This window comes from Sesamum indicum, linkage group LG9 (assembly GCF_026168435.1).
Source record: "Sesamum indicum cultivar Baizhima isolate 11 linkage group LG9, ASM2616843v1, whole genome shotgun sequence".
NCBI lineage: Eukaryota > Viridiplantae > Streptophyta > Magnoliopsida > Lamiales > Pedaliaceae > Sesamum > Sesamum indicum.
Genome location: NC_142665.1, coordinates 21372317 through 21393093, shown reverse-complemented (window position 1 = coordinate 21393093; position 20777 = coordinate 21372317). Strand labels below are relative to the sequence as shown.

The 20777-nt window shown below is 36.9% G+C and overlaps 4 protein-coding genes across 5 annotated transcripts; 2 read left to right on the top strand and 2 right to left on the bottom strand.

Annotated features, from left to right (window-relative positions):
• The first annotated feature begins 1434 nt into the window (after window positions 1-1434).
• On the top strand, window positions 1435-3251 carry LOC105177855 (EPIDERMAL PATTERNING FACTOR-like protein 2). Its single transcript, XM_020698999.2, has 4 exons — window positions 1435-2143; window positions 2231-2265; window positions 2354-2570; window positions 2792-3251. Exons 1-4 carry the CDS (start codon window positions 2056-2058, stop codon window positions 2908-2910), a joined length of 459 nt encoding a protein of 152 aa, XP_020554658.1. The 5' UTR covers window positions 1435-2055; the 3' UTR covers window positions 2911-3251.
• A 4426-nt stretch (window positions 3252-7677) lies between these two features.
• Window positions 7678-9520, bottom strand: NFS1 (nitrogen fixation S (NIFS)-like 1). The gene has a single exon (XM_011101125.3). The coding sequence runs from the start codon at window positions 9364-9366 to the stop codon at window positions 7996-7998; it is 1371 nt and encodes a 456-aa protein (XP_011099427.1). The 5' UTR covers window positions 9367-9520; the 3' UTR covers window positions 7678-7995.
• Window positions 9521-10794: 1274 nt separating this feature from the next.
• Window positions 10795-14727, top strand: LOC105177857 (uncharacterized). Of its 2 annotated transcripts, none has more exons than XM_011101126.3 (2): window positions 10795-11223; window positions 12118-14727. In XM_011101126.3, exon 2 carries the CDS (start codon window positions 12167-12169, stop codon window positions 14474-14476), a length of 2310 nt encoding a protein of 769 aa, XP_011099428.2. In that variant the 5' UTR covers window positions 10795-11223; window positions 12118-12166; the 3' UTR covers window positions 14477-14727. The 2 variants fall into 2 exon arrangements, with proteins under 2 accessions (XP_011099428.2, XP_011099429.2); XM_011101127.3 differs by lacking the exon at window positions 10795-11223 and adding an exon at window positions 11319-11991.
• A 770-nt stretch (window positions 14728-15497) lies between these two features.
• Window positions 15498-18744, bottom strand: LOC105177858 (cytochrome c oxidase subunit 6a, mitochondrial). Its single transcript, XM_011101129.3, has 4 exons — window positions 18506-18744; window positions 18108-18214; window positions 17906-17948; window positions 15498-15794 (listed from the first exon to the last, which is right to left on the bottom strand). Exons 1-4 carry the CDS (start codon window positions 18624-18626, stop codon window positions 15760-15762), a joined length of 306 nt encoding a protein of 101 aa, XP_011099431.1. The 5' UTR covers window positions 18627-18744; the 3' UTR covers window positions 15498-15759.
• Between the last annotated feature and the right edge of the window lie 2033 nt (window positions 18745-20777).

The window sequence follows — 20777 nt, the reverse complement described above, 5'->3', positions numbered from 1 at the left end:
ACCCTTTGTCCACCTACCAAACCCCATTTTTGGTCCACATCCTTAATCCAACCACTCCTTGTTTGATTGGCGATATTGATGTCTCATAATTAAAAATTTATATATTTTTTAGTAATATATTAATTCAATTAATACATTAGTATAATTAAAATTAGTAGATAAATTACATCAATTCAAAACATAATAAAGAGTAAATAAATTATAATAATTCACATAAAAGTGAGACAAATACTTATATATCTGGTAAAACTCGAATCCATGACCTCGAACTTGTTCATGAAACCTCAATATTAACTTTAACCATTAGGCGAAGACGTCATCAGTCAAGAGATTGTGAATTTAAGTCTTGCAGATATACGTATTTAGTTTACTTTTAATAGTAGTATGTTATTTCGTTGTTTACTTTAAATTTGTTGGTTGATTTAGAAATATTGATGCGTTAATGTGGGCAGCTCTGCAAATTATACGATATATTACTATTAATTCAAGCCCTTAATTGTTGGGACAAATTCTCTTACATTGCTCAAAATCGATATCTAATTGAACAGTTTAATGAATTATAGCAATACGATTGTTCTGATTAAAAATATTATGCTATTTATTTGTAATGTAATTATGAGATTTATGAGTAAAGGTCGTTTGGTGGGCATGTTTCTAGGTAGTTGGCGCGGCCCGGCCCATCTTCATTGGCAGAAAGCCCAATTACCAGATATTCTACTTTATGCATCTTGTACAGTGGACAGACAGCCCAAAACCAAACATCACCTCTCTTGTTCCATGGAACTACTAAGCTCAATTCTAAGGGCAAAAATTACATGCAAACTTTTTATTCAAACTAGTTGGCTGGCTATATTTGATGTATGTGTACAAAAATTTACAATAATTAAGTATCATTTAATAAAAAAATTTATTGTATAAAACGTAACAATATGAAAATAATTATTATTAAAAAATTAATAATTTTGTTAGAGAATATCTAGAGTAAGAGAAAGAGAAAAAAATATTAACAAAAAATAAATAACTATTTAAAAAAATATTTTTTACCACCTATAAATAATGTGGGAGTTAGTAAGTAAAAGAAAATACGAAAAATAAGAAAAACACCGAAGAGGTACTCTCCCTTAATATATAATATACATTAGAATTTGATAGGAGTGTATTAATTATATAACAAATACAATATATTAGTGTCGTACAAATAAAAGAGTGATGATATCTAGAAAGTCACTAGAAATAATCCCTTTTGAGTTTTAGATCAAAATTAAAATATTTTTGGTAACGTTTTAATACACTTATTAAAAGTCAACAGTATCAAATTATCATTTTTAAAGGATAATAAATTCTTGAAAAAATATGTAATTTGTACTAGGAAATGGAAGTCATCTGCAGTGAAGTAGGTGGTGCTGAAGTGTGGAAAGTGAACAAGAAGTGCTAAATCCCAAGTAAACACGCTTGGCCTAACAGAGAAGTGATACGCCCTGTAATGAATCGGTACAATAATTCCCTGTCTTTGTGTGAGTATTTTTTTACTCTTTTTTCATTTTGTGGTACAATAATTCCGTGGGATGTTCCTGTCTTGGCCTCCCCTGTTCTCCCCTCCCTCATTCATTATTTTTCCACCCTCTCAAAATCCTAATCCTCTCCGTTTCGTTCTTGGCTCGCTCCACGAGGCTCAAAGTTTTTCCCTTCTTTGATCTTTCGCTGATCCTGATCGATCTGCTATACTCCTCTGTCCTTCCATCATTATCACATTCTCAACCTCACTAGAAATAAAATACAATCAACATTCGGCAGAGAGAGAGATTGACAAATGTGACAACACATGTTGTAGTTTGTAGCCTCCTCTGTTCACTCGCTGTACGCTGATTTCATCTTATTTCTTAGTTTTGGGCAAAAGTACAAAGGAGAAAATGATCTATCCCTCCATTGCCATCTCAATCACTCAACACTTTTCTACTCATCGTTGCTTGTCTTGATTGAGTTTTCTACCGGTATATATTGTTGCCTGGATCGGATCAATTTTCTCAGCTGCAAAGTGCAAAACTCCATCGCATTATGGTGTGCTGTCATCGCCTTGCTGTTTCTATTCTTGTCATTGTGATTTCCACCTCGTCCCAGTTCAGATTGTTCGGGATTGCTGAAGGTAAGTGATCATTAGCCATCCCATGTTCTTCAACACACACGCAATCATGGCCTGTGTATTAAAGTTGTCATCTTTTTCATGTTTCAGGCAGAAAAATGGCCCAAACAGCTGGCAATTTCCAGGTAAGAAAGAATTCGCCATTTCATCATGCACTGTGTGTTTTCGTGTAGTTTACGATGATACTGAGAGTAAATTCTATTCATCTGGCAGACAGTGGAGGAAGATAAGAAGACAATGTGGAGAGCCCAGATCGGTTCGAGGCCGCCGCAGTGCGAGCGGAGGTGCAGTTCTTGCGCCCACTGTGAAGCCATTCAAGTGCCGACAAACCCGCAAACAAGGAGCGCAATCGAGAACTCAGCCTCAGGTTCTTCCGCCGCCGACGCCAGAGGCGACGACCACTCCAACTACAAGCCCATGAGCTGGAAATGTAAATGTGGAAACTTCATTTTCAATCCTTAAAATCTTACCCTGTTGAATCCTGTACATCACTAATTGACATTTCCAGGAGTGAAATAACATTATTTTTCACCAGATTTTCAACTTTTTGGCTCTAATTCTAGTCTGAGGAAACAAGTACTCTGCTTTTATGTGGGCATCTTCAAAGTTTCCCCATCTGTCTTATAATTATTGATTCATAAATATTTACAGCTCGCATTGGCGATCAATCATACGCAGCTCTGATTTCTGGGGTTTTGAGATATTGTAGCAGAGATTCTGATGCGTACAATGCTGTTACGCATATTAAAGGGGAGATACGCATTGAATGAGGATGAAAGATTTGGTTGGACTGTGAAAAGCAGATGGAGATTCTTTCTCCGGCCCTCATTCACTGTGTGTGTTTGTGTGTGTTGGGAGAGTACTGATTTTAGCACAGGGAACCATATTGCGTTTGGGTCTTTCTTTCTCAGAAAGCTGTGCTTTCTGACCAATAATGTTAACACGCAACGCAACAGCAAGTTACCCTTATTAGGTAGATTTATTGTAGGGTTATGGGCAGCAGTGACTAGTGAGTGATTGTAGCGGAATGATTTCTTGATTTTCAAGAAATCTGCGCCTTGGCCTCCCATCGATCAATCTCAGTTTTACTTTGTTTGATTTGCTTAGTAAAGCAATCTGTCATCGTCTCATGGCAAGCTTGGTGAGTATTCTTTTCTGAGAAAACCATATATGCATTTTTAGTTATACAGTATTGTTTAACCAGAAACTAAAAAAGTAAAGAACTTTTAATTAAATGGTTGCGAGTTTAATATTCTTTATAGTGTAAGAATTGCATTCATACATGATTTCCAATTAGCTTTTTAAGCAATCTATGGTTCCAGATGCATGTAGTAATTCCTAGTGATAGACTGGAAAAAAAACCATTTAAGAAAAAAATGTAATAATAATAATAATTAAAAAAAAAAAAGATAAAGACATGTCATTGGACATCCTTATGTTCAATCATACACTCTTTGTCCTTGTATCGCGTATTTGATTTGACATAGATATTAAATATCAGTTCGACATATCTATATATTTTATAATATTACTTTCGAATTAGAGTTGACAATATAAAAATGATAATTTTACAACAAAGAGGATATATATATATTTTTTTTTTGAAGTGAAGAGAGGCACTGGATAAATTGATAATAATGATTAACATCAAATATTGATATCTAACAACTAACGACAACAATAGCAATCATATACTATTTTTTAATATCAAATACTATAAATAATTAATACATACTACCAAAGTGGAGACACCCATACATTAGTGAGATTTAAACCCACACCTTAGAGTCATGGTCATAATTTTGGTGATTGAGCTAGACCTAATCGGCACAACGAAAAGAATATCATAAATACCAAATTTCTAAAGAGATAAACCGAATGTTGGAGTCAACTTTAACTATTTGCATGCAGCTGAACGTTCTTCATTCGGGTCTATCCATCGTGCACAATGAATCAGGTGTGAGGTATGAGACATTAACACAAATTAAGCTTACATTTATTCGGTCTAATTGAGCATCTCGAGAGATAGCAAGCTAACTTGATGAGATGATAGAAAAAGGTAGGAATCAATGTGGCAAGAAATGGTAACTCTCCATCTGTCCATCAAAAAGGCATAATTCTTGTAGCAGATACATCAAAAGTTGTTGTTCCTATCTCCAATCAGTATCAGAATGATGGGACAATTCTTATGCCATCTCCACCTCCATCCTTCTCCACAACCTCAAAATACTGCAATCTAACTGCAAATTCATAATTGACCAATTTCACCTTAGTTGGGATCACATATAAATATTTATATGAATACACATAATTTGAATTATGTTATATCCTTAGTGAAGTTTATATTGTGTTAATATATAGTGTGGAATCAGGTAATGGCGTTGAGCTGCCCTGAAATCCCAAGCTTCTTTCTCTGTCCATTCTCCTAAAATCCAAAGTGAAGAGAATGTTTTTACACTCTTGATCGAGAGAGAGAGAGAGAGAGAAGCTAAAAGCTGACGGCAAAGGGATTCTGATTCCCAAACCCCCCGTTCTTATCCCGAAGCTTTTTAGGGGCGTCCACTTGAAATATCAGCATCCCTCCCAGGGAAGGACAAAGATTGTACCCAACTGCTTTTAAGTGGTACCCATCAACTATTCAGAAAAGCCAATAAGCTATTCGTACTCTGGGAATCAAATAATAGTAGAGGCAGGACCATCATGGTAGTTATGATAGCGCAATAACTCCTTGTGATCCTCCTCCACCAAAACTGCTCATCCTGCACTGCACCAACCTTTCCTTTTCCATTGCAAGTTTTCAAAATCAAGAATTTTGAATTGACGGTCCAGATTTCTATAACAATTAAATAACTCAGAGGTACTATGAATTTCCCCTGAATAAAATTTTTCCCGTTTAAGGGAATCCACAATCACTTAAATTTTTTCAACTTAATGTCTAGCAATTCATTTGTATAGGTAGATGATGCTTTTGAGTTGCACTTATTCCTTGATAGTTCTTGCGCGGGTTTTAGTGAAGATTCAAGCACATAGAGCCAGGTTTTTTGGCAGCATGTTCTCATCCCAAGCAACCTGTAGAATAATTCCTCTCCTCTTAGTAAGAGAGGTCCTGGATTCAAATCCAACTTCCTTAATTTGGTGATGTTGTGGAGTTTGCTCCAACGACCAGGGATCTGAAACCAGTATCGTCACCTGCTGTGTATATGGAAACCAATTCAAAAGATGTCCCAAGTTCTGAAAGACCCTGAAATATCGGACTTCAGGATGAAACTTCTCACTTTGTATTCTACTTTATCAAGGTCAATCCCAGACAGACTTGCTGTACAAAGGACAAGTAGAAGTCTCTGCTTGTGCCAGGGATAATTAGTTCAATATCTTCATTACAGTAGATACTGATGGAGAGACACCATCTCTAATTCAAAAACTGAGGGCTCTAGAAATAAATACAGGGTAAGTTTGTTGCATTATTTCTATATGCACACAACTACAGTTCTCAACTCCAAATCATTTGTTGAGAAATTGTTGAGAAAGGAATATGAGACATACACCAGACAACCTACACTGGTGCAAATGTTCAGTTGCAATTGGTGTAATTCAATCTACTGAGGGCACAGACCATCTTCATTAAACCGTATAGATCACTTCAAATTAGCAGCACACTTTTTTAAAAGGTTACTCTATATAAAACTCGCCAAGAAAAGGGAACACTACAACACAGAGATTTACAGCCTAGCTGTACATTACCTTGAAGACCATTTGCGGGCCTAGGACATGCCATTACAGTCCATGTTCACAGAGAAAGAAGCCATTGGGTCCAACTGGGACCTTTATCTTGCTCAGTAAATGAGGCCACAAGCTGACCGAACATTCAAATCCAACCAGAGACCCATCACATAAAAACAAACCATTAATGATTAACCTACTAAACCTTAGCTAAACAACTATAATAAGCAGCATCACCAAGTTGTCACTCACCTTTCATCTATTTGCAATCACTTTTTACTGCAAAAAGAAAGCTACAAAAGGATAAGGTTACAGATATTCAGGTTATACCATATGCCGACTGGAATCTCTCTGCATTAAGCAAGATTGTTGAATCACATATCACAAAGGTCTTCAACGGCTACGAGGAATTTCTTCAATCTTCCATTATATGTCACCTCATTTTCTAAGTGAACTTTGAAAATTTTCAAAATCAATATTAAAATTTGTATATTTCAATCGAAGTTGTGATAAAGCAAAAGTCCAATTCCCTGACAGATTTGAATTCTCTAACTCTTATCTCTTTGACGTGCAATAAAATCTTGCTGGAATATCATAAAATTACACCTTCTGAATGACATTACTGCCTCAATGAACTTAACCTTGAATCCAGTTAATAGACACAACTTTGGAGCTACAGAGAATGCATAGACTTTCAAAAGAATTCAAGTCATGGCCAAGCATCACTAATCAAGCCTAATTCAGAAGAGGACAGCTGTCTAGGTGAAACAAGAAAGAATCCATATTACGTGGAGGATATAGTCATTCTTGTCCTATCCTATGAACAAAGCCTTCAGAGCCTTTAGTATAAAAGTCTAAGATCCCATAACTTATTCCTAGCGGAACGTACTACATGATCGCTATATCACAATCAAACTCTTAATCCTATGTCTTGAATAGAAATGTAAAATCAAATAGAAGCAGGCAAGAGAAAATATAAAACTACACCAGGTCCCATTCTACAAGAACATCAAGATGGGTCATATCCTAATTATAACCAAGTAATTTACCCTCTCTTGCTAGAGGACCGTGATGATCAGATCTCATTGTCCCTCCTACTTCATATTATGCACAAGTCAGTCAGAATACCTTGATCCTAAATCATATGGGCACCACACTGTTCCACTTTTCTAAGGACTAAACAAGATGATGCCTACCTCCTTTTTGCCCAGACCAAAACTGGGAACATGCAATTCAAACTCAGGAACCACCACGAAAGACCAAATAATATGGCCACCAAGCAGAGCATACTTCAAATCCCATTTATGACATAATCTTCAATTAACACACAAAAACAATCTCTGGTGCAAAAAGCTGATATCAATTGGAAAATTGTCCTACAAGATACTGGTAAGGAAAATGAGTGTGTTAGGAGGAGGTGAGAATCAAGAGGATGAACACCAAGCAAGTTAATGTTATAAAAGTCTTTTACTTATAGTAACAATTTGCTAAAAGAATGAAAAGAGACAAACAGTTACTCCAAGAGCACACAACCAAGGCACCTGTAAACAAGGGTGAATGTCGATTCTTGGGAATACAACAAAATTATGCAAGTATTCAAAAATGTGGCACACACACTCACTCTAAAACATTAGCATTCAAATGAACCGCACCATCTTGAGCATAGAACAAAAATCTGCATCATTGGAACATTACAGTCATGAATACATCTAAGAGCGAGTGACAACTGAACACACCTCAACAGAGCTACAACCACATATTATATGCAACCAATTTGTTTATATTGAATTATGCAAAAAAGCATAAAGAGCAAGGCATCAAGAAGCATAAATCCCATTCCAATTCTTACTCTACCAAAAGTATAAGTACGTCCTGCTTATAACATGATATTTTATTTGTTTAATATCATGGCATAAACATCCAAAAGATTTCATCTAGGAACAAACTTAATTGTAATGCAACTACGTATTGAGGTCCTGAAACATGTAGAGCAATCTCAGATGAGACCTGGTAAAGCCCATTGAGCATTCAAATGCTTTGCCAGCAGAAGTAAGCACTCTGTATGAGTGACCTGCAACTCCATAAGGCTCTCTTAATTTATCATCACGATCACAATATCCCATTATTCCATTCACTCAGTGCTGTGCCCATTGGATACTCTTAATGTCAATCCCATCCTTATACATCTCATATAGTGGGCTCATTTCTCTCAATTTCTCCACCTGCTTTACAGTGAGCTCGACCGCTTTATCAATTTCCTCTTCGGTCGTGAACCTCCCTATCCCATATCTTATCGAGGTATGGGCCATGTCCTCATCAACTCCCAGCGCCCTCAACACATATGATGGCTCCAAACTTGCACTTGTGCAAGCACTGCCACTTGATACAGCCACCTCCTTCAGCCCCATTAACAAGCTTTCCCCTTCCACAAAGGCAAAGGATAAGTTCAAATTCCCAACATAACGGCTCTCCTCACTTCCATTCACTACAACCCCTTCTAGTTTTGATCTAATTCCATTCAATAACCGCTGCTGCAACGCCCTTATCCTCGTTTCATCATACTCCATTTCCTTCATAGCCAGCTCGCATGCAGCACCAAAGCCGACAACCAAGGGTGTTGGGACTGTCCCACTCCTTATCCCCCTCTCTTGTCCACCCCCATTCATTTGGGGCTCCACCCGGATCCTCGGCCGCCTCCTCATATACAAAGCCCCAATCCCCTTTGGCCCGTAAATCTTATGTCCACTCAAAGACATCAAACTTATATTCATTTTGTTCACATCAATTGGGATCTTGCCCAAGGCCTGCGCAGCATCAGTGTGCAAAGGAACATTATGTTCCTTGCATATTACCCCAATTTCCTCCATCGGCTGTATCACACCAATTTCATTATTCACCATCATCACAGAAACTAGCCCAGTATCAGGCCGGATTGAAGCACGCAGCTTGTTCAAGTCTACAAGCCCATCAGGGTTCACGGGAAGATAAGTAATTTCAAAGCCCTCCTGCTGCAAATGCCGGCAGGAATCCAGGACACACTTGTGCTCGGTCTGGGTGGTGATCACGTGGCGCTTCTTGTCCTTGTAGAAGTGCATAACGCCCTTAATCGATATGTTATTCGACTCAGTTGCGCCGGAGGTGAAGATAATTTCCTTTGGCGAAGCGTTAATTAGGGCTGAGACTTGGGCTCGAGCTGATTCAACTGCCTGTTCCGATTCCCAGCCGTAAAGATGGGTCCGCGAATGAGGGTTCCCGTAGCGGGAGACATAATAAGGAAGCATGGCGTCAAGCACCCTCGGGTCCACAGGCGAAGTTGCCTGCATATCCAGATAGAGGGGTCTGCCGGAAATTTTGACTCCTTTCATTGATATTCCACTGGAATCCTCTTCCAGAGGCTCGACCGCGGCCACGGCTGCGGCGGTTGAAAAACGGCAAAGGCGGAAGGAAGCCCCAGTGGACTTGCCGATACTACGGCGGATGGCGTTCGCGAGAAACTTGGAGGCCATCTCCACAGTTGTTGAATTTTTCTTGACTTGGTTTTGCCTAAATTGATACTACGCTGCTGCTGTGAGGGTTGTACCACAGATACAGTCCTCAACGATATACAAATCGGATTGCAAGAAGCTGAAAGCTTTGAATTTGATTTTTTATTATCCGGAGAAAGTAGGGTATAAATTGAGTGACCGACTCAAGTCACGGTCACCAACCGTGGGAGCATCCATCTACTCGCTCTACAAACATGACACGTCATAACGTTCATGATTCTCTAAGGAGTGAATGATTTTGACTTTGTATTTGGGCCAACCAACCATATCTCATTTTGCCTAAGCCGATATGGGCTGATATTAATTAATCATATCCAAGGCCCAATAGCATTCGGAGGCCCAGCCCACATGCCATAATATATTTAGACTTGGGAGATCTGGAGATCTTTGCCTGCGGGGCCGCACGTTATCTTTGCATCGCTGTCCACTAATATTTCAACAACATGTGTGCCAATCTGATTTCTTTTCCAATAAAATAAGCATTATTTGAAAAATCATGATTTTTATATGAGCAAAATAATCAAGTCTAATAGTCCCAGTTCTAAGAAAGAAAACTTGCAAAACAAATGTTACAATTTCAATGTTCAATTAAGTGATTGGATAAATAAAAATGTAATAGAATGAAGTATACAAGTACAATTGATTACTTGCGTATATAAAATTAAAAATTACTGATTGAGGGAACCTGCTATTTATAGATATCCTCCAAATTAGGGATAAGAAATAATCCCTTCAGATTCGGATATGTAATTAAAGGATATGTTTCTGTAAGAAGAGCTCCTTGATTTTCTGGTAGTAGGTTATGTTTTTAAATAAGAACATTTTCAACTTGTCTCTTTCCTGTGGCTATGGATCCTAATTTTGGTGATTGGGACATATAATGATGTGGATTAGAGATTAGCATTTGAATTTAGGAGCATTCTTGTGTCTGGACACTTACTCATATTAGGCTTTCATGGCTCTTTCGAGTTTATTTGAGCCTCCTATTTCCTTGGGTTTAATATTTAGATTAATATGTTCCCAATCTCAATTTTATTTGTTCTATAATTTTTATTTAATAATTCTCAGCATTAAAACCAGGACGGAGATAGGGAAATCAAAGTATTATTTTTTAATCTAAAAAATTATCAACTTGAGAAATATAATGTTTATGTAGAATTTGGGTTTAATCTAAGACTATATTTAAACTGATAAATTCAAATTGTGTATTTTAAATTCCTAATTATACGGACTTTACTCAAAGAGTTGGCAATTCTTTTTTGTTTTCATTTTTTTTCCTTCTAAAAAAGGTTGGAGGTGTCGGTTCGCTGACAGATTTGAACGCGCACGAAAGTGCGTGAAGACAACCTCGAAGTCCCTGAAAACCGAAAAGGTCGATAGCCCAACACATCTTTCTCTCTCCAGTCTCCATACACACACACATACATATATGTATATATACACACACACATTATTTACACAGACAAGGCGTAGAGTGAAGCAGATTTCAGATCTATTTCAGAATTCAGCAACCAAACCATCTTTTAGCATTGCTCAATCCCTTTGATAGTTTCATTTAACCTTTGGAAATTTACTTCATACCCACCACAAATCCTTTGCGTATCCTCTCAACAAGTGTTGAATTTGAAGGGCACTGCCACTCTCCCTGTTGCCTTTCACTGTATTTAAGCAACCCTCAAGAACCTATATTATATTCACATTTCAAACCTTTTCTTGGAGCTTAATCAATAAAGCCTTAGTTATCAGTGTAAAAAGCATACTTTCTGCATCATTAAAGAGGGATCTGTAGAGCTCTCCATTGTGGCGTACTGGCATCAGGTTTGGCTTCTCTCTTCTGGCTCTTTTTTATCTCTTTCTCTAAGATTTGATCTTTGGCTATTAATCGTGCAATGTGATGGGAAAAGATGCGTGGATCTGTATTGGATCAGTTACTGGATTTGGAATTTTTATCTGTTTATAGTCTTTAATTATTGCCTTGTCTTACTAATCATTAACATTTATTTCCTTGTTCTGGATTGGCCAAGAATGGTAATAAGTTACGTGATTTAATTACCATTTTCCCTTTATTTTGATTGAATTTTGTGGGGTTTCTCGATTGAATTCTTTAAGTTAGAAAAGTATATGTTGGTAGCAAAGAAGCATTTCAGGTAATTTCAGATTCAGTTCCTTAAAGATTGAACTCATTGTCTTGAGTTTTGGCAGTCTAAGAAGCTCTTTAATGTTTGTAGTTTGTTGTTTGGTTATAACTATTTCTGCTGTAAATTTATAATTACTTGGGCGGACTACTTAGATTTGATGACACAATTAGTGAACAAGGCAGTTTCAAGATTATGGTTTGTCAACATCACCTGTTGTTTTGTACTCTGTTCTTGTCTTTTATTAGGCAGCCGGACCTGGACGGCTTAAACAAGTCCTTTGGTCTTGCCACCCTTAGACAATTCGCTTTTTGCTCTACCTAATTTTCTTTAAGAGCTTGCCCTTTGAAACAAGATTGAACGCCTATGTTTTAAGTTTTCTCTGTTTTATGTTCTAGACTTCCGCTTGATTATCTCTATTCAATGAAGATTGTCTAGTCTTATACTAGAGGTAACAACCATCTAGGGTTTATGATTTAGTTGATCTTTCTGATGAATCTTTACCTATATTATTCTTAAAGTTGTCATATTGTCTCTTGCCAAAGGTTTCTTTAACCTTCCAGCTATTCTTGGACAGAACATTTGCAAATTGGAGCTTTTCTAGTCGAGGTTTAAGTGGACTCATCATGTTCCGGCAATCGCCTCATCGCTACCAGAGAAATAAAGGAATCAAAGTGAAGCATGTGCTGCAGATATGTTTGCTACTAGGAATTTGCATCTGGCTGCTTTACCAGGTGCAGCACTCCCGTGACAAGAAGGCATCCGTAGAAAACACGAGAGTTTCAGGAAAGATCGAGGGTGGGAGTGATAATATCAAGTTGGGAAGAAAGGATCTCCAGCCCCGGATGGAAAAAGAGGATGCTGAAGATGAAAAGGAGAAAGAGGATCAACAGGAGGAAAGAGCGCATTTTGATGATGAAAACAGGCCGGACGATCGGGGGCAAGAAGAAGAAAAAACAGAGGAAGAAAGTGAACATAGAGAAAATTCTGTGGATGGGGTAAGGGAGACGGAAGAGAGCAAGGAGAATGAAACTAAAGAAGATGAAAATAGTAATAAGGAAAGTAATGAGGGTGCTGAAACCAGCGAGGATAAGACCGATGGAGAAGAGAAGGAAAAACGGGTGGAAACCAGTGAAAGAAGTGAAGAAGAGGAAGGTGGAGAAAGAGGTGAAGAGCGTAAAGAGAAAGAAAGTGAAAGGAATGGGTCTGTTGAGCAGGATGTGAAAGAAGAGAAGGGAGAGATTGGTGAAAATGAAGGTGTGCATGCTGAAGTGAAGGGAAATCAAGAAAATGGTGGTAACGAAGGGGATAACAAAGAGAATAAAAGTGAAGAAACAGTAGAAGGGAATGGGAGCAATGAGAACGTGAATGAAGAAACAAGAAGGGAGAATGAGAGCATGGAGAACAAGAGTGAAGAAAGTACCGGAGAAAATGAGAGCAAAGAGAACAAAAGTGATGAAAGTACAGGAGAAAATGAGAGCAAAGAGAACAAAAGTGATGAAAGTACAGGAGAAAATGAGAGCAAAGAGAACAGAAGTGACGAAACAACAGGAGAAAATGTGAACAAAGAGAGCACAAGTGAAGAAACGACAGGAGAAAATGAGAGAAAAGAGAGCAAAGGTGAAGATACGACAGGAGACAAAGAGAACAAAAGTGAAGAAGCAAGTGGAGAGAATGAGAACAAAAGTGAAGAAGTAACAGGAGAGAATGAGAACAAGGAGAACAAAAGTGAAGAAGTAACAGGAGAGAACGAGAACAAAGAGAACAAAAGTGAAGAAGTAACAGGAGAGAACGAGAACAGAGAGAACAAAAGTGAAGAGGTAACAGGAGAGAATGAGAACAAAGAGAACAAAAGTGAAGAAACATTGCATGAAAATGAAAAGAGAGAAAACCAAAATGAAGTTAAGGAAGAGAAGGAGAACGAAAGTGAAAAGCAGAAGCCGACAGAAGATCAGGGAGGTGTAGAAACCGAAGTCAAGCAAGAGAAGAATGATGGTGGGGAGCTGAGCAATGTGAAGGATGGCGAAGGTAGCAAAGAGCAAGAGGAAAACAGCAAAGTCGAGAAGCACAAAGATGGTTCAATGGAAATTTCAAGCTCATCAGAGGGTGAGACCCAAGGCAGAACTGATAAAACTGAGGGTGTGAAGGAAGAAAATGGTGTAGGAGAAAGCACCTCTGGTGACAGTGACACAGTTCAGAATTCTCAAAACATAACAGAAACAGAGAAAGTTAGTCTGGCTAATTTGAATGGGGAGGAAAAGACAAGTAATGAGAAACAGAATGAGTCTGAGGAAAATAGCGGAAGTAATTCGGAGTCGAGCAATGTGAACGAGCCAAATAGTTCTTCAAATGCAGTATCTGCTGAAGGTACAGAGTCTGGGCATGATCATGATTCTTCAGCAGGAACAACTGGAGCTGATGAACACAAGCATGATGCTAATGACAACCCTTCCAATGATTCCACTCAAAGTAAAAACAACACATCAGGCGACGTTCTAAACGAGCAGAAAGAAAAACCTGATACTACTGCTGAGAAATCAGATTCAAATTCAACAAGTGGGAATGTCGATGTGGAGAATGGGGGCTCGAACGAGTCTGCTAGTAACATACAATCTGGTGCAGTAGATGAGCAAAAAGTTGAATCCAGAGGTGTGGAGAACAATTCTGAAACTTCAGCTGAAAACGAGAGCAACTCGGCTGAGAACCAGAAGACTGATGATGATTCTGGAACAGATGGGAAAATGGCTTCCTTCAATGACGTTAATGGTACTGATGCTGGCGAAAATAGATCGGAAAATTCTTCTGAGACTTCGCAGCAAGATCGTATTGATTCGTCCACTTCACTTCCTCAAGAAGTGAAAGACGCTCGTACAGACCTGGATACCCTTCCGGATACAGGAGATGGAGCTAACAGCCATGAAGCAACTGCCAAGTGAAGCTTGTCATAAATGATTTGTAGTTAAAAAGGTTTTTACTTTACATTCTTTCCGCTACCCCCTATTTTCACTTGCAAAGGCAAATGTGATAGTACTGAACTTTATCATCTCTTTCTGCTGAGCCTCATCAAGCAGCATAGAATATGGCAGCCATAGTCTCAAATGTGGAACTTTATTTGAGTGTTGATTAATTCTTCTCTCTAGTTTTCGAAGTACAACAATTGGTAACCTCAGTAGTACTTTTCTTTTCAGTTTATGGTTTAACTCTCATTATAGCGTCATGTCTTACAATTTGTCAGGCTTATATTTTCTTGTCTTCTGTGTAAGCAAACTGTCTTTTGGATTTTACACTACCAATAAGTGCTTATTTTACAGTTCTAATAAAATTTACGCAGCAATTATATTTCTTCAGCTCTTGCTTTAAACCATAAAACATGATTTTTTGCTTTCTGGTAGAGCAACACTGGACGCCTAGGAATGCAAACTAAGAGTGGAGAAATATTGATCAGACAGCTTACGAAACCAAGGAATTCAGAGTAAAATTCTATTAGAATGCATTTGAATTGATGAATTTGAATTTGAAAAAAACAATTGAAAATAGCATTTCAAATGACTCAATTTGAAAAGATTTTGAAATCCAACAACATTCAATAAAATATAATTCAAAATTAAAATTGAATAATTTAAATTTTTTAAAATTTAGAATGATCTAACCAAATTCAAAAGAATTTGTTATTAAAGATTGGACAAAGAGAGAGTTTTCCACTCCTCATTTCTGCTGTGAATCAAGAACCGTGTGGGGTATCGGCAATGTACCGAAACCCACAGATTTCATGCAACCATCCTGTGGGCCTGTACTACTATTTTATGCCCATCATCCTTTTCACATATCTTTAAGGTGAAAATAATTATTCCGTGAATAGATAAAGATAGTTGTTGAAAACTAAATTTCAAAAAGCTAGAATATAATTATCAAATCAGAAACAGCTGTAGTCAGAAATTCAAGTAAAATGCTGCGATATTGTAGTCTCAACAAGGGTGCAACCCGAAAGCGCCCAATATATTCCTCAGAGTTTTATTTTGCAGATGGAACGACAAAAAGTACAGATTAACAGAAGGTGAAAAACATCCACACTGCATTCCCAGGTCTGATTCCAAAGACTGACATTGCGATATGCTGTAAGGAACTACAGCACATCTGATAATCACAAGTTCAAATATTGCAGAAGCAAACTAAAAGACCAGTTATATCTTGAGCTTTTGCATTGGACAACCTAGAAGATTCAATGATGCTTGCTCTCAAAAAGACCATCTGGACCTGTAACGAAATCTTAAGTTAATATCACTAAACTGCTAAGCAATTAAAAGTAAAAATGTCATACGAGATAGACAGATTTTAAACAGATATATGTTATTGTTGCCAAGGCAGTGCTTGTTCAAGGATTTTATGCAACCTACACCATCAATCTATGAGTTGGAAAACATATTTATACAAGTTTCCTCATAAACTCTGCAGGAGAAGTGTTCATATGAAACTACACATTATTCAGTCTGGTTGCCTAGTTACATACTAAGGAAGAATAATCATCTCAGGTCCTTGCTTATGAGTCAGGTTTATGCACTGGCTATACCGTTAGCGTTTCTTTACCACTTGTTTTTGCACTAAATAGGAAAGAAATGCAATTAAAGGAACTAAAGAGCTACAAAGCAAAAATAATAAAATTCATGCAAGACAGAGAGTACAAGTCATCAAGTCCTCGCTTGAGAACTCTCACTGACTAAAATCAGCTCACTCAGGCACAACTTTCAATTTATCAGATTATGATGATCAGGATGTAAGTAAACAAGTCCATTAGTAATAAATTCAATAAAGATTGTGGGGCCTAATGTGTATTTTGGATAGAGATGCCAAACCGCCTAGCCAGTACTATAAGAGATTCTACTTCAAAAACTAGCACGTAGATTAAAGAGACACTAGGAGATCCTACTTCAGTAATTATAAAGTAGATCAAAGAAATTCTACCTCAACGACACTTAGTAGATAGATTGAAGGGCAATCTTAGAGTCAATACTTATTGTAAGTAGATGATACCAATGAGCATAACTAGACTTGTAATATTATGAACCAAGTACTTAAAAGATAATAAATTAACCCAGATAGTATTCAAATAGTTAGAATGATTCTGATAAGTTCCATTGTAATATCCAACCGCACCAATTATATATGATATCCACAATCACTACAAGTTATTGATTAAAAACACCATATAAACCCTAGAATGCATCCTAGAGCGTAAAATTGAAACACTTGCATCCTTAATCTGGAAATCCTCTAGTATCTTTTCTATACTCCATTATCTTAAGATATGCTTAAATACAGTTACTAGAACTGAAACTTACAACTTTTCAGCATCCAGCATCCATAGATTCCTTCCACTCGAATTAGTTTAGTTTCATTTCATTCCTCCTTGTATTTCACAAGAAGCCACTATCTCTATGTAATACAAGCCGGAAGCAGTCAAGCAAACATTGAATTCATAAACTTTGCCTAGTCGATATGAGGTTATAATGAGGTCACCGCTATGAGAATAATGTTGCTTACAAGTTGAGTCTCCTTAGACCATGACAGTACTAGGTTTGGCAAGCAGAAACATTTCTAAGGAGTTGAAGACAAGGTTTTTACATAATATGATAGCAAGATCTTAACCAACTTTTCATCACTTCTTCAAACCATCTCACTGTGAGCTAGTTTTTACCCAAAAATTAAAGCCTAAAAAATTTCATAGATGAGATTGCATAAAATCTCCTTGATGCTGCATTTAAACAAACTTTTAAGCTGCAGAACAGGGATTATGAGACAATCCTATTAGTAATACAACAACCACACAGGAAATCCATGTCTTGTATGAATATATACTAAACATTCAATTCAAGAAATACTTTTGGCAATTAACAGGATTTGCAGCCAAAGCAAGTCCGATGTTTTGGAAAGTATACAAGTGCGTTATATTAACAGCGTCAACATGTTTATCACAGTTGAATATGATTCAAATTAAATATTTACATGCAAAAGTTAGTTAAGAGCCTTTAGTAATACAAGGACTGGAGCTCCTGCAGACAGATTCAGGCGTCTCATGAGTTCTCCTATATATCAAAAGCCATCAACACATTTTATTCTGATCAAATACCAAGCACCACATATTTTCTTCTCTATTTGTTAAAAGATTGAATTTTCCAAAAGCTCTAATTGTCACCAGAAAGACTGAAATGTTAAGCTTCATCATACTTTTGATTATTCAAAGACTACAGATAGCATGTATATGGCCTGCTAATCGAAGCACATTGCATGAAATACGTTAAGACAAGGGCTGATGAAGCCGGGTAAGACTAAAGTATACAAAAAAGTAAGTAACATCCCAACAAACTTACCCCATGGAAACTCCTTATTGCGGATATGCAAGTATGGGTATGCCTGCAAGGCAAATTATATCAGAGACAAGTACTACTGTCCACAAGATTCAGAATTTTGCCATTTTGATTCTTGAAAGTAACACCTATACACAGACTTCAATCAAAGTGAAAAACAAAAATTTCCAGGGACGCATCCAAAAAAATATAAAAAAGATCTTACAGGAGGTTCTTCATGGTGCGGGTGACCCTTGGAGAGGTTATAGATGGCAAGAATAGAGCATGTTGCTATTCCAAGATATGTTATCTTCTCCCACTTGGCAGCCTCAGCTACACTCAAACAAAAGGAATAAGGGAAGGAAAAAAAACAGATCTATCAAGGATTTTCAATCAAAACCTCAATGTTAAATCAAACAGCCAAGCAGCAACACCTCTAAGCGTATACAAGCTACAGAAAAACTAAATGCACTTAAAACCCTAGAATGGAGATATGCACAACTGAAAATGGAAATAAACACGCACACACAAAATAAAGTTCAGATTTTGTATAATTTCTATGGCGCGACTTAATTCCAATAAAAGATGAATCTTTCAGTCTTACGGACATACATAATCACATACCAGCTTCATCATGATGGGAGGAAGAGGCAAAGGAGCGCCTGGAAGCTGGGGAAGCTCGTGGGGCAGACGCGCCACCGCGGAGGGCGGAGCGAAGGCCAGATCTCACAATCGCCGTTGCCATATCGCTTCTCTTCTCTCTCTCTGTTCTGACTGCCGGTTGAATTACTTAAGCAAGAATGAGATTGCTGGTAGTCTCCACAATAAATATTTTAGCAGTGGCGGAGGGTGACACGATTATGGCGTTGAAAACTAAAGTCGTGGGAGGTGCCAAGTGAGAAATACTCACAAAAGCGTCAATCTCAAACAAAAGACAGTTCTCAGTTACACAGAGAAAAGGGAGAATTGCATTGACCTCCCCTCAACTTCAATTATTAGCAAAGATCCCCCACGCATTTTAGCGAATTTCCATCTTTTCCCTATCAAAATTTAAGAACTTCTACAACTACATACTTTGAACTATAAACTGATCCGAGTCGGAGTCAAGTCGAGTAGATCCTGGAACCTGTCGTGGGATAGGCTAGTATGCTATTCTTAATGAATCTCAAATTGGACGACAATATTGCACATAATAACCAAACACATCATATTTCATGGGTGATATCTATTTTTATAAAATTTAATATTTAACCACTGGATTTTATATAAAAAGAGAATCTGAATCTCATAGTAATAAACTGATAGGTAGTCCTATGTTTAGGATTCATATGAAGTTGTTGTCAATCTCTAGACGACTTTGTGACCACTAATTTTATTATGTTTGAAAAATTAAAACACAAATAAAATATATAGATTGAAATATCAAAATGGATAAATCTCTATTCAATCCCTTGATTTCTTTCTTCAAAATATATTTTTGACAAATTTGACAAATTCAAAGGTAATTTCTATGTAGATTTTTTTTATATTTGGATTTAAATTTCTATAACGTTAATTCAAGGGTTCACGCCTGTAATTCGAATTAAACAATATAGTCTTGGTTTGGAATTTGATGATTTAAAAGTGAATTTGCCATTTGGATCTTTTTAAAAGGATACGTTAATTCGAGGGCTTAGCGTCCGTAATCCCAAATTAAACGCTATAATTTGTGGGCACACCTTTAACAAAAGAGTCGATCTCCGCATTGTATGCTTTTGAATATTCTTGAACCGAAAAACTACATAGAGATAATTATATGCCTTCTTTCCTTGCTTGGCTCTTCGTTCTCTATCTCTATGTGTGTCTGTGTCTCCGTGTGTCTTAATGAGATTCAATGACCTCTTTATATAGGTGTCAAAGAGGTAGAATTGTAATACACCTGAACACCTTTTGTATTATCTCTTTATAATTTAATTTAAAAAAATAAATACATCATATATTTGAAATGATATGATTGGTTAACTTGACATCATCTTTCTAATATTTGCATTTTCTTAAAGAGACAAATATTTATTTGTCTTGATTTAATTAGAGCGTACGTGCACTTGCCTCACATGGCGCGCTCTGATTGGTTGGAATCTTTGATTGCGAAGCATCATTTGATTGGTCGAAATACTTTATTTGAACACTTGTCGGCCATCGATAACACAATATATATTAAAATATAAATTAAATTAACTGTTTATAGTTAAAATTAATTTAGTAAATTTTAAAATATAAATAAAAAATATTATAATTAATAATTAATATATTATATGATTTTATTCATTATTTAATTATGAGCAAAATTTATTTGCCTAGAGACTCCATGGTATTTTAATCTATGAATGACATTATGGATCACAAAATTAGATTGGATGTAAATTGTATAAGAATACATTTTTTCTTTTTTTTTAAGTGTGATACTTTCTCAAATATATTTTTTTAAAAATTCATGAGAAAGGTAGTGGGCCATTACTAAGGGTATCCAGCAGGCCTAAGCCTGGCTGGCCCAGAGTAAGTCATAAAGTCCATAAATTATTTCTTTTCATAATCTGGTAGGCTGAAAGAATTAGCCCAACCCAGCAAACTTAATTACCATACAACAGGAATGCTATGCCACACAAGTGGCTGGCACCTTAAAACACGTCATTAAAAAAAAATTTTTGGTTACCTCCAAGAGATCTGGCGAAAATTAATACTTTACTCAACAAATGATTAGATCCCTAGATACACTGACAAACTAGGTAAAGCTTGATCAAAATATCAAATTTTCTTCTAGATAAATTCAAATTCTAAGATTTTTTTTCTGTTAACATGTGTAGCTATTCAATGTGGCACCAGATTTGACCTAACTACCTTCTGAATCCTGCTTTAT